The 14,897-nt window shown below is 36.7% G+C and overlaps 1 protein-coding gene and 1 long non-coding RNA gene across 4 annotated transcripts in view; one reads left to right on the forward strand and one right to left on the reverse strand.

Annotated features, from left to right (window-relative positions):
• Window positions 1–13,557, forward strand: part of LOC144964417 (uncharacterized) — a 94,243-nt gene extending 80,686 nt beyond the window's left edge. For both annotated transcript variants that reach the window (XM_078898653.1, XM_078898654.1), the window contains one exon: window positions 465–13,557. In XM_078898653.1, the coding sequence (XP_078754779.1) occupies window positions 465–4,409 (3,945 nt within the window). In that variant the 3' untranslated portion in view covers window positions 4,410–13,557. The remainder of the gene's footprint in view (window positions 1–464) is intronic.
• LOC144964418 (uncharacterized) overlaps window positions 1–14,897 on the reverse strand; it is a 33,373-nt gene that overhangs the window by 2,543 nt on the left and 15,933 nt on the right. For both annotated transcript variants that reach the window (XR_013643834.1, XR_013643833.1), the window contains exons 3-4: window positions 12,872–12,962; window positions 7,673–7,735 (exon numbers count right to left, since the gene is read on the reverse strand). This is a non-coding gene — a long non-coding RNA (uncharacterized LOC144964418). The remainder of the gene's footprint in view (window positions 1–7,672; window positions 7,736–12,871; window positions 12,963–14,897) is intronic.

Raw genomic sequence — 14,897 nt, forward strand, 5'->3', positions numbered from 1 at the left:
TACCATCACCACCATCATCATCATTGCCACCACCACCACCACCATCATCATCATCATCATTGCCACCACCACCACCATCATCATTATCATCATCATTACCACCACCACCACCATCATCATCATCATCATCATTACCACCACCACCACCTTCATCATCATTACCACCAACAAACACCATCATCATGATGACCACCAACACCATTACCATCACCATCATCATCATCATCATCATTACCATCACCCCGTCATCATCATATTAACATCTCTGTCTCCATCCACAGGACAAACCCTTACACCCCACCAACACCACCATTACCACCACCACCACCATCATCATCATCATCATTACCACCAACAAACACCATCATCATGATGACCACCAACACCACCATTACCATCACCACCACCATTATCATTACCATCACCCCCGTCATCATATTAACATCTCTTGTCTCCATCCACAGGACAAACCCTTACACCTGTTCTACTCTGTGGGTAAAAATCCTTTTGCCAGAAAGTGCTGGTCTCATCCCACCAAAAAGTCATCGACCTTGACCCCTGTGTCCACTGCTATTGGGACTTTCCTGGCCCGAGAGGAATCTCCTCCAAACGTCAACTCCGTACTGGATACAAAAACTCTCCCAAAGCTTTTGTCCCCTTCAAAAGAATCCGTTACAAAATCCCAGACATCCCAAACAAATAAAAAGACAAAATCATCAGAACTGTCTCGGAATTTGTCGTCTCTACAATCAGCTGTGGCCAAAGTTACTTTGTCTTCATCTACATCATCATCTACTTCCTCTCTCCAGACATTCCCCTCCTCCTCATTAACTGTTTCAACGTCATCGTCGAAATGTATGGTAACCTACTCATCATTAACAACAACAACTACAGCATCATTATCATCACCATTACCATCTCTCATCTCCCACAAGAATAGTCCAGAACGACTGTCTTCTTCAACACTGCCACTATCGTCCCCCCAGTCCTCGCCGTTAATAGCATCCAAATTTAATTTGTCAACATTACCTATATCATCATCATCATCTAAAAGCAAGGTTCTTCAAACAAATGTTTCTGCATCTTTGTCATCTACAACCATAACGAGTGCTAAAAGAAAAGGTGCTACTTCTACTCCAGGCAAAAGTTTACCCCCAGGATCCAAAAAGTCTCCCATATCAATGGACGAAGTGATTCAGACAGGGACTCCTACAGTTATCTCAACACAATCCCTAATGAAAAATATTTCTACACATTCAAATCCTCTACCAAACTCTAAAAATTGCATTTTTGTTCATGACAGTTTAAAAAGGACGAGTTCAAAGACATTACAAACACCTGTGTCAGAATACACGAAGGTAGCATTAGCTCGCTCAAGCTCAAATGTATCCAGTTCTAATTGCGACGCAATATCAAGTTATAAAACAACAATCACATCGGCTACAATGACAGTGAATTCTCCAGTTATTACTACTACTAAAACTGTTCCTAGCACTAGCAATGAGGATAATAGAAATAATAACTTATCACAATCCACGTCCATTCCAAATGCTGCATCTAGAATTATTTCTACTGCACTGCCAAAGAACAAGGTCAAGGTCAACCTTAACAACAACAGTGCCACTTCCAAGAAATCTTCTGTAGACATTAATAATTCACCAAAAATTGAAACTTCCCAATCTTCAGCAGCACACTTGCTGAAAGCAAACATGGAAGTACAGATAAAACATTTAACTGTGCCAATATCAACAACACCCTCATCTCCAGCACAATCCAGCAGGGGCAGAAAACCGAAACAACAACTCGTTTCAGCTTCACCGACTGTGAAAACTGTATCTAGTCCTCGTGTTCATTACATTGCTCCGTCTGATCAAGTCGAGTTTAATTCTACTGAAGGAAATAAAGTAAACCCAATTCTAGCCGATGAAAAGTCAAAGTTTGTGAGTGGCAAAAGTCAACAGAAACCGAACAACCTGAAAGCTGGAAATTATTTATCGGATAATTTGAAACAATGTAATAGTAGGTTGAGCAAAAATAATTTATCAAATAATAAGAATGATTCTTCAAATAAATTCTCTCATGTCAAGTCTTCAGTTCCTCAAACTATTATATCATCATCATCGTCATCATCTTCCTCATTATCGTCTCCATTATCAGCTAAAAGTTCTTTCAATACTGGGAGAATTATTCACAGTGTAGAATCTATTTTAAGTCAAAGTCCAAGCCCCAAACAAGAGTTGTCAAAAGTCATCAGCAGGACAGATTTACCAGAGAGATCTCTGCCTGGTTCAAAAGAAAAGCCAATTTGTTTGGATAGAAATGTGCCAAAGGATTTGAACGAAGTAACAGCTCAGTTTGTGACGTCAGTGTGGAAGGAAGCGTTTGGCCATACCATTTCTAACAATCCTCATGATACAAATGATAATAGAAATAGCCATTTGTTAGATACTAAACAAAAAGTGCAAAGCACAGATCCTTCTAAAATTCCAGCAAAGTTTACGTCTAAATCTCAAAAGTCTCCAAATGGAAATGAGAATTCACTGAAAAGACGGAACAAAGACGTGGATATTGTATCCGTGTCACAGCAAAACTGTAAAACACTGACAGGCAATACGACTGGTTCAATCAGTGATGACCGCAAAATTGAAAATTGCCAAAAAGCTACCACGAATATTCATGACAATAAAATGTCAAAGGAAACACAGATGTTGAATAAAAAGAATATCGTGTCACCTCAATGTTCCCCGATCCCTTTAGCCAAGATTTCAAAAGTTCAACAAAAACCTCCAGTCCTCCACAAATCAATATCTTGTGACGATTCCCAGCCCTCCTCTACTCGGCTAAACACATCTGGCGACGTCAGTCCACTTGAAAAACGAAACTGGAAAAAACGTAAACTGTCGGAAATCGATCAAGAATTGTCTTCGCCGTCCGCTTTTCAAACGCACTCTCCACATTTACATCAACCTGGAGTTAAAAAAAGATGCTTAACTCCAGACATCACGACCAAAGCTGTTGTTGATAAATTTGGACGTTACTGTGATACAAGTGATGATAAGGAACCTCAGAACAACCCTCCTGTCAGAGACAAAGACACAGTGAAAGATTCCGTTTTGTCATCTTTTCCTCATTCATTGCCATCATCTTCATCCTTACTATCACCACTCCACTCTTCTTCATCAAAGCAAGAAATAGCTTACCATCATCACCTCCAACTTCAAAATTATCTCCATTACCATCATTTTTATTCTAGCAAAGCTCAGCTGTCCCCCATTTCAATGACTGCATCATCGTCTTTGAAGACTTCAACGGATGATGTTGTCACAACTGTTCAGTCTTCACTTAATTCACGGTATCTGTCTAGTCTGAACAGCAGTCTAAGTAAACAGACAAACAATAACACCAAATTCTCCTTCCCCCCTCAAGTTCCAATAACATCCAATAGTTCTATGGCCACGTCTCACCAGGCACCAGTGGAATTACCACCAGGATTTTACGCAAAGCCCCCAACTACTTTAAGCAAACATAATGATAACAATAACAACAATAATAATAATATTAATAATAAACCATCCACCACTTCCAACCATCTCAGGCATGATAGAAACAATAACATGAATATCGTAATCAACGACAACAACGATAATCATCATCATCATCATCAGTTCAAAAGAAAAGTTGATAAAAATTATAATACTACCACGAGTCAGGCATTTACTTCAGTACCTTTGGACAGGCAAATTTCAACTACATCATCATCATCGTCGTTATCTTTTACATCACCCAGTAAACAAAATTACATTCAACCTAGGTCATGTTCAAATATGGATTTAGATTCACAGCAAGGGCAACACTCGACTATGTCAAGATTGTCAACAGGTCAAAACAACAAGAGTATCGCCCAACAACAACAACAGTTAACAAGTTCATCAACATCCTCCACCAACACTCAATTAGATAAAAGGAAAATTTCCGGCAACGTGAAAAAAATGGAACAAGACATCACCCATAACATTAGTATTGACGTCAGCAGCAGTAATGATATCAACAGCAAATACAACAACAACAACAACAACACCATCAGTAACACGATGACGATCAATAACAACACTATCATCGTGTCTGTGCCAGAGTCCAGCCTCTCCTCACCCAGCCAGACATCCCCAAACAACTCCTCTTGCACCATGATGACATCACCAAGGTCTAGCTTGACGTCCCCTGGGACAGACGCTACATCTCCAGGAACGGAGGATCGGCCTGATAACTCTGTGCTCCCCGTGGAGTGTCGGACGTCTTGTGAGGAAGGCGGCACCCCTCCCTATGCCATGGCTGCCATCCTTACAACCTCCGTCTCCTCCAAACCATCCACTCCCCTGGACCTCACCAACAAACCCAGAAAGGTTCAGTGAAATCCCTCACTTGTTTGGTGTATTTTGTAAGAAGCCATAGAGGTGAAAAGTTTGAAGTTTTCACCCCACATTCAATGTATCATAGAATGAGCGCTCTCATTGTGATTAGTAATTTTCTGTTTCCTTTGGATGTACTCACTGACATTAATAATCAAGCTGACAGAATCCGTTGGTTTTCTTTGAAGAAGATAATTTGTTACAGTTCAAGTTTTGACAGTCATAAATGGTGAGCATTGACTGAACGATAATATTATATTTTTGTATATTGGAGATTTACAACTGTCTTCAATAGCCAGGATAGTTTATCATCTAGGAATGCAAACTTGATATATTGTGATTCGTGTTACCTAGACTTCCATCCTTCCAGTTACTGCGGTATAGTTATTACCCATCAACAAAGGTACAACTGAAACACAACGATACCCCCTCATCAACAAAGGTACTACTAAGACATTTGCTGTGTTAAAATTTATTTTAAAGGAACGATTTATTCCATGTTCAATTCCCTCTGTAGTGTGATAAACCTTATATCATTTTTATTAAATGTTTAAATTTTAAAGGAAAACTTCCACTTCCTAAATAGCCAACATAATTCATTTTCTGGCAGTGAAAAGTCAACAAATCAATTGTTAGTCCATGTCTCCCAAAAAACGATGAATTTACAATGAAATTTGCGGCACAGGTACCCGTCACTCCCACATGTCTTCCATTGAAATTAGAGTCAATTACGTTGTTGTGCTCTGAAAAGAAACCCTCATATTTAAAATTTAGGCCAGAAAACTCATCCTTCAAATATCGATTTTAGAATGACCCTCATCTTGACAAGAACTCGTAAACCTGGGACTTCTATGTAATTTTAATCAATCGATATTTTAAGATGAGTTTTCTGGCCAAAATTTTTAATACGTATTTTTTTCCAGACTACAACACGACTGTGGCTTCCATCTATCAAGTATGAGTATGTGGCAAATGCCTGAATTCAGATTTATGGTCCATTTACATGTACAGTTAACGTACAGTTAATTCAGCGGCACGGATATCCAGAAACTGTAGGCAAAGTGTGACAACAACCCATGAAAACTGAAGAATTTAACTTTAACAGATGTCTGACTGAAACATGAGTTAATTTCTTCGTTTACATGCTACGTTTTCATGAGTTGTCGTCACTTGGCCTACTGTTTCTGGATATCCGTCTGGGTCCTGAATTCATGAACTGTTCTAAATGGGTCATTATGCTGGCTGGAGCCAATACTGAAAATTTAATCTGAAGTGGTCTTTTCAAGTCCTATAGATAGTTCGTAGATGACGTCACTCAGGTCTTTGTTATTGTTTTTTGCCATCCGCGTTTATGAGTAATGCTCACTGAACTGTATTAACCTGACTATAAACGTTCATAGATACACACAGTTTTGTGTGTTGGTCCGTTATACTTCCGGATGGCAATGTTATGAGCTTCTTAGCCAAGCGCATACTATCTATACAATACTGTACATGAATGGTTACACTTAGATATATAATTTCTGTTCTCTGTTTGAACTTGTCCCAATTTCATTTCCTTGGAACCCCATTGTTAGTTGTTGGATCGAAAATTGTCGGACTTTCTTATCCCAGTTTTTACTTATGCTAAAATGACCTAAAAGTGCTCCCTTCAACTAGCGGACATTCAAGCAAACAAAATTGATTTGAAATTGTAAACCATTAATTTTGTGTTCAAATGAATGGTATGCTTATTATTATTAAGTAAGGAAAATCAATGTACAGTGGAATCTGCTTAAGTCAACACTCTTCAATGATGCCAAATGTCTGGGGTTTTTTTCCGGGGGTTTTCACACCTCAGTTCACATCTAAGCAGCTTACCCTGTCTCCAAGGCCACAGAATGCCTTCTTCTCAAGATATAGATAATGTTATTAAAATTGATTCAACAAAATAATATAATAATAATAATAAAATACTAATATAGCGCCCATTAATCCACTGGCAAGTGCTCTATGGCGCTTAGCAATCACTCAGACTATATAAACCATCATACACACTTCACTAACACCCGTACACTCAAACTCAAACCCACATAAACTTCGCATACACATACGCAAACTCTTTACATACACATTACTATATAATATACTATCTACCCTAAATTAAATCATATGAAGCCCATTAATTGACAAAAAACAAAGGCTCCATACACTTGCAAAGGAAAAGGAAGAGTTAATAGACATGTTTTTGTTTTTGTTTTGTTTTGTTTGTTTTTTTTAAATCCTTTACATGGTTCGTTTTAGGTGAGATATGATAATGCTCCCCTCAATTTCAGGAATATTTTTTTTCAAAAACCAGTTGGCATCCATTCAAAACGTCTTGTTAGCCCCAACTTTTCTTATCTTTACGTATCTAAGTGTGTTCCATTGATAATGGATAAAGTCAACTTTGCTTAAAGTCAGTCAGCCAGTCTTTCAGGTCTGGGGTGTTGCTTTTATCAGGATTCCATTGTAGTTTCTAAAAATAACATCTTGTTAATTCGATTCATTAATTTTGATTTCACATTCAATTTTGTGCAACTGTTTTAATCCGACATGACACCAGATGGTACCAATGGGTCGCCTATAGATACACTGCAAACGTAAACTCTTGAATCTTTATCAGGATTTGAATAAGAGGGAGCTGTTCTGTGCGGCTATGTGGTCTAGTGGTATGACACTCGCTTTCGGATCGGAAGGTCCTGGGTTCGAGCCTCGCGCTCGACGCATAGTTGAGTCCTTGGAAAAGACTCTTTCCTCACATTCTCTCACCGTACTCAGATGTAAAATGAGTACCTGGCCGTTAACAGCGTTGTCTCTGTCCGAAAAATTGTAATATCGCCTAACAGGCGTCATGTCTCGTCCTACTTGTTAAATGTTGCTGTTGACCAGGGACCCCTTGTAAAGCGCTTTGAGCACGTTAAGTGGATATTGCGCTATATAAAAGCTCAGTAAGAAACACTGTCTACTCCTGTACTGTGTCTGTGACTAGCAATGACGTGAGTAGATAAGTGCCAAAAGACTCCAGAGTCATTATAATATATGAACCCACTTTTTAAAAAAAAATTTTTTTGGAGTGGTGGATACCGTTGATTATAGAGTATCCCTCTTGTGGCGCCAGACGGAGTTGCCGAAACAGTCGGATTGTGGGCTCGCCGCAAAAGTTTATATATTCTCTGTCGTTTTCTGGCACACTTCTACTCATTTCATTGCTAGTTATGATCAACCTCAGTGCCTGCTCCACTCACTTGTCTGTGTCCATTACTACACTTGTCCTTTCCCTGTATAATCTGTCCCAATCCTAAGGTCTACTGAAGAAAAAAAAGAAAAGAAAAAAAAATTGAGCTTTTATATAGGGCAATATCCACTAAATGTGCTCAAAGCGCTTACCAAGGGGTCCCTGGTCAACAGCAACATTTAACATGTCGGACGGGACATGACGCATGTTAGGCGATGTTACAATTTTTCGGACAAAGACAACGCTGTTAACGGCCAGGTACTCATTTTACACCTGAATACGGTGAGAGAATGTGAGTAAAGAGCCTTTTCCAAGGACTCAACTATGCTCCGAGCGCGAGGCTCGAACCCAGGACCTTCCGATCCGAAAGCGAGTGTCATACCACTAGATCACATAGCCGCACAGCCGTACTGAACTCGGTACCTTGTTGACAACATTGGGGGTCATTTAAATCCATCGATATTTGAAGGACGGTGAAGTCTCAGCTAAGTCAAGTTTTGGGAGATAATAATATTTTCACCACTTAATAAATTATCTCTCTGTTATGTTTGCTGTTTTTGAATGATTTGTAAGCATTTGAATTTGAGTGTGTACCTCATTGTGCGATCTTGTGTTTGTGTCCGGAGGATGAGCCTTTTGATTAATCTCAAACTAAGCACATTGATGGTGTGCTCTTGTAATCTACATCCGTTCCCTATTTGTACAATTCCCCTTTGTCTTACTTTATCTCATTTGCTTTTAATTGCAAATCTAGAATGCTTTGGTTTTCCCATTTACTTCCTTTTTTTTTTTTTTTTTGGCGCTGAAATAACCTAATGACCTAAATGTGCATAAAAGCGCCGTAAAACCCGTAATCTTTCACCATGGTGACGAAAGATAAAATTCCCTTTACTCATCCCCAATGGGAATTCTGTCCTTAGGATCGATTCCAAAGGAAGTCCGGAATAACCCAGACGTCTGCCAGCCGTAGTGCAGCGCCGCAAAGCGAGCTAGGAGGAGTTGACTCGCTAAAGCCACACAGACGGCGCGGCTGGGAGTCGGAACTGAACTCGATCGATACCTTTTGGGTAGGAGACAAAATACCTTACCGCTGTGCCACACCCACTTATCCTTCATAACGTCCATCTGTTTATCATCAATATTTTTATTGTCACTAAAATGTCATAAAAACGCTGTTATAAAATTCTATTGAAAATCCTTATAGAACAAACACACCATTACAACGTGTATCGCCTTTTCCCCTCTCTCGTCTTTCTTTCTACACAATAATAAATAACCTTTCTACATGACGTCATGCAAATGGAGCTGCTTGCATACCTGCCAACTTTTACGGATCATCCGCAATTTTTACGGAAATTTGATGACAAGTACGGACTTGACGTACGGAAATGGGAGAAATATTGTAGATTTTGATTTCACAATTTGGTCTCGGGGTTGGAGAATTTTTTTTTTCTTTCTTAATTTTAAGTTATTTTCCGCAATTTTAATGAGAGGAAAACAATTCCCCGAAATTGATAAAGACTACCCATCAGTCCCACGCCCATGATAGCCGCCAAGTGGATCGCTAGCTCCCAATGGCGTCGTCAACTATACTATTTATTTCACGTATAAAAAGGTTGTATGTAGACCATTTATTGTTTGATTTAGTCTAGTACGTGTTTCTCAAATTTGACCAATTCTTACTGATGAATTTTGTGATGGTTACTGATTTTTGACATTTTCAAGTTGGCAGGTATTCAGGCTTGTGCTTGAAGCTCCAAGAACTAAAGAACAAAAGTCAAATTCGTTGAATGGAAACTTCAATTTAATTACCGAAGACATATTATATATGGACGTTTCGGGTTTTCCCATTTGTGAACAAAACAAGATGACTGAAACACACTAAAGACGAATGAATATTTTTTTTTAAGTGTTTCATTCAATGTTTTCTTGACAAAGGGGGAACCCGAAACTCAACTTTCTACGCGAAGACAACCTGATCCAGTGGCTGGATAGATATTATTTATTCTATACTTTACATTATTGTACATTCGAGGTTTCACTCATTGCCTTCATTGCGTTGCTGAGATTTTTTCAATGTTGTATATTATAGTAGTAGTAGTAGTAGTAGTCGTACAAATTTTAGCTTCCATCAACACTGGGGTAACTTGGCCCTAAGGGGTAAATTTGCCTCTTTTCCTAGTTGAAAGACGACTTTTTAAAAAAAATATTATAAACTTGAGCTTTGATATAGCGCGATATCCACTAAACGTGCTCAAAGCGCTTTACAATGGGTCCCTGGCCAACAGCAACTGTAACCCGTAACATTTAGGACGTGACATGACGCATCGTGGACAATATCACACATTTTTTCGGACAGAGACAACGCTGTTAACGGCTTTTAGTACTCATATTACACCTGAGTACGATGAGAGAATGTGAGTAAAGAGCCTTTTCCAATGACTCAACTATGCGCCGAGTGAGGCTCGAACCCAGGACCTTCCGATCCGAAAGCGAGTGCCATACCACTAATAGAACACATAGCCGCAACAAGGGAAATAGGAATTGCCACAAAATGAAATAGGAAAGAGGCAAAGTTTCCCCTTAACGCAAAGTTAGCCCAGTTGACGGATGTTTAAAATTGATGAAAAATTCGGTTGAAAAAAATTGGATGTATATGATATGTTATGTAACACGACATGGAAGTGATTGAAACACCAAAATATAACTATGAAATTAACCCTCTCATCCCTCAGTGAGAAAATATACACGTGTTATAATATACTATTACTGCCGTACTATTTTTTTTTAAAAACACGTATAAAAAATTTTGTCCAGAAAACTCGACCTTCAAATTAAATATCGATAGATTACAATTACCATCTTGAAAAAAAAAACAACTCAACCCTGGGGCTTGCGAAGTCCCAGGTTTGAGAATTCTTGCCGAAATGAGGGGTCATTGTGGATGTTTGAAGGACCAGTTTTTTGGTCAAGCCAAGATTTTAAATACGTGTTGTTTTTGTTTGGGTTCTTTGGGTTTTTCTTTTTTCAGAGTAGCGCAGTTTACTGTATGTAGGAAAAGGGATACGAGGCTGCGTCAAAGGTCATGGACATAAATAGAAATCAATATCGGGGTATGGGGGGGGGGGGGGTATTGTAGGTTGTGGAAAACAAATTATTAGGGTCATTACACGGTAAAGAATCTAAAACCTCTTACATCGAATAAATGTTAGAAAAAGTTTCTCAAAATGTCGAGAAAATGTGGACTAAAATCCACACTTTGTCGACATTTTAAAAATCTATTTGTACGTTGGTGCTACTCGTAGATCCTAAGTTTTTGCGTTTATTTTATTTATTTAATTTTTTTTTTTTCATAATTCAAACTAGAGCAACTGTTGAGAATAATTTGATATTGAATCTTTTTGTGTTGAATACTACATAATAAATGAGCTTTTGGTACAGCTTCCAGGACGTATTGGAGTCTTAACGAAATCGTTACCATCGCGGAGGCTCCGATCGACGAGAACGAGAAAAGAGATACCCGGATGTAGCCTTCTTACATCACATCTCGACTTGTTACCATGTGTAAATCAGTACGGTTGTCATTGCCGGACATATTTTATTTATTTTATAATTAACAACTTATTTATTTATTTATTTATTTATTTATTTATTTTTGAGTGCTTGTTCTCTTATGAGAGGGGAGGAGACAGACGTTGTAACTTTGGAAGCTTCGAGTTCCGAGCCCCTCTTCAGGAATTTTTCAGGGCTGAGTTTTGTTTGTTTATATTATTATTATTATTACTATTATTATTATTATTATTATTATTATTATATTATTATTATTATTATTATTATTATTATTATTATTATTATTATTATTATTATTATTGTTATTGTTATTATTATTATTATTATTATTATTATTATTATTATTATTATTATTATTATTATTATTATTATTATTATTAAATTTGTTTTTCGTGTACGTGTTTGTGTGTGTATGTGTATGTGTGTGTGTTTAATGGGCAATATTATTAACCTCAATTGTTTCCTTGGACAACATGCGAGTTCCTCGGGGTCACAAAATTTATATTATGTTTTATTGGTTGTTTCTTTCTTTTCTTTCTTAATTTTGTTTTGTTTTGTTTTTCAATTCATGAGATGTTGCTTGTTTTAAAAGAATCGGAGGCCATATAATTTTATATAATATTTATATATTATTATTATTAAACATTTTACGATATCTTGTTTTCCAATTTTTTACCCAATCGACGACATTTTTAACACGACCGTTGTAAAGTTATGTACAGGGCAATGCATGCACATAAAGGGTGGACCGTTTACGCGACTATACACGACTACTTACTACTATGTAGGCACACAATTACAAGTGTGACATCTGAACGCAATTTAATTATGGGCTTGTTTTAACATTGTGGTGACGAAAGAGTGAAAATGGAAAGGCTTCGTATGGAAACAAAACAGACAATGGACGTATCGGTTACAAACCCTTCGTGTCAACACAACAATAAACACTAATAAACGCTGAAAACAAATAAAATATAATGAAAAATAACTTGTATCGTCTGTACTCAATGGTGGTTGCAACCACCATTGAGTACAGACGATACAAGTTATTATAAGAATAAGAAAATGACAAGAATATACGGTACGATATTTCTTATACTGCCGGACTCTGAAAAGACAAGTACTTATTATTTTTGACAGAAAACTCGTCCTTCAAATATCGGATAAAATTACCCTCATCTGGGGGGGGGGGGGGGGGGGGGGGTTGGAAGAGAGAGCTATCAAATCTGGGACTTCGCCTTGATTTTTAATTTCTTTTCTTATCTTTTCTTCTTTTTCTTTAGTATGCTAAAATGGGGATCATTGTATTAGGTCCGTATTTGAAGGACGAGTTTTCTGGCCAAAATGTTAAATACGCGTTTTGTTTTTCATTTCACGACATTTGCCTTTTCTTGTCTGTTTCATTACGCGTGTTCAATTGTACTATACGACGATATATTCTATAATGTAAGTTTGTATTATATTTATATATGATGATAAAGTGATTCATCCAACATAATGTGATGTATTTGGGTTGTGTTTTCCTATGGACATTTTAGTGGAGATTAATCTAGCATTATAATGAAAACATTTAAAGTCATTTCAAGTTATGTTCCTATTTTGTATATATATCAGCTCAAATTGAGTTCCCAGTACCTACCATGGAAATTGTTTCTTCGCACTGACTTGCCTGGTCACGTGTTGTCACAGACAGACAGGAGATATTTAATGTGTTTTGTTGAAAGTTGAATCTGAAATGTCAAGAGAGAAAAAAAAAAAAGGATAAAAGTGAACAAACAAAAAAAAAAAATCTGCTGCATGTTAAATTTGCTATTGTGATTTGCGACGTACTTACGTCATTTTTCTTCATTCATGGTTACATTTTATAATGTCTATTTATATTTATGTTTTATATATTATATTATATATTATATATACACAACTCATGACAATTGTACAGGAAATGTTTGGTACAAATTGAAATTCTCTCTAAGGAGATGCAAAACGACACGTTTGTTTTGGCTCTGTCTACAGCCATTCTTGTTCTTACTGCTTAACTTGAAATCACTTACAAACTTACAATAACGATGAGGATCTGTGATGATAACACTATCTACTTGATTCATATTCATATAATATTATTATGTGTGTGTATTATGCAAGAATACGACATTTTGGATTCATTGGTTAAACCTATCAACAACGTTTTTATCTTATATGATTTTATTATTATCATCATCATCATTATTATTATTATTATTATTATTATTATTATTATTATTATTATTATTATTATTATTATTATTATTATTATTATCATCGTCATCATAATCATTATTATTATTATTATTAATTATTATTATTATTTATTATTGTCATCATCATCATTATTATTATTATTATTATTATTATTATTATGGTCATCATCATTATTTTTTATTATTTATTATTATTATTATTATTATTATTATTATTATTATTATTATTATTATTATTATTATTGTTATTATTACTGTTATAACATAACTTCATATTGAAAATGTGATAATAATAATAATACATAACACGTCTTGTAGTTTCCAGAATACATTACTTTGAATCATCACATCAGCCTGTGTCTTATTGAGTTTTTATTGATTTATTTATTTCTTGTGACGATATATATATATATATATATATATATATATATATATATATATATATATATATATATATATATATATATATAGTGTGTGTGTGTGTGTGTGTGTGTGTGTGTGTGTAGAGAGAGAGAGAGAGAGAGAGAGAGAGAGAGAGAGAGAGAGAGAGAGAGAGAGAGAGAGAGAGAGAGAGAGAGAGACGAAATAAAACAAAACAAAAACATAAAAAGACAAATTTAATACCAAAAGTAAAGCATTAAAAAAAAACAAGAAAAACAACAAAAGCCACAGAATCCACCTTTTTTCGCCATCATATTTTTACTTATGTATAAATTGGTCAGAATAAATAGCGCAGCGGTAGAGCACTCGCCTTACAATCCAGGCAAACGGTATCTAGCCCACAATTATTATGCGGTCGCGATTTTTCTCTCTTCCCCCTCCTCCCTCCCTACCTTTTCACCCTTGTCTACATTGCCGTAAATAGTACCGTATGTAGTTTGGTCTAGTAGATCTGGAGGAGAGTACTTCTGGATAATTTGGCGTAGTCCTTTTCAATTGTTAGTCCATTAAACGCTACAGAGACCGGGATGAACTCCGGCTCCTCGAGTCCAATGGCTCTGAAGATACAATAATTGTTGTTGTTGGTGGTGGTGGTGCGGTGTTTTAAATGTTTACGATCTAACAATCATCAGAGAACTCGCAGTGTATACTAAAATTCCCGCATGCTATCGTAACGGTTACACAAGTACCAGCACTTATATAGCATAATATCCTCTAAACGTGCTCAAAGCGCTTTACAAGGGGTTCCAAACCAACACCAACACTTACCATGAAGGACGAGACAAAACGCCTGTTCGACGATACATGGATTACATTTTTTTTTTCGGACGTGGACAATAACTATTAACTGTCGGTTACTCCATTTAAACCTGAGTATGGTGAGAGAATGTGAGAAAAGAGCCTTTTCCGAGGACTCAACTATGCGGGATTCTAACCTGGACCTTCCAGTCCGAAGGCGAATATCGATCATTGACTAGACCACATTAT

Source organism: Berghia stephanieae, chromosome 2 (assembly GCF_034508935.2).
Source record: "Berghia stephanieae isolate SIO BIC M18660-M18661 chromosome 2, UCSD_Bste_1.3, whole genome shotgun sequence".
Classification (NCBI taxonomy): Eukaryota; Metazoa; Mollusca; class Gastropoda; order Nudibranchia; family Aeolidiidae; genus Berghia; species Berghia stephanieae.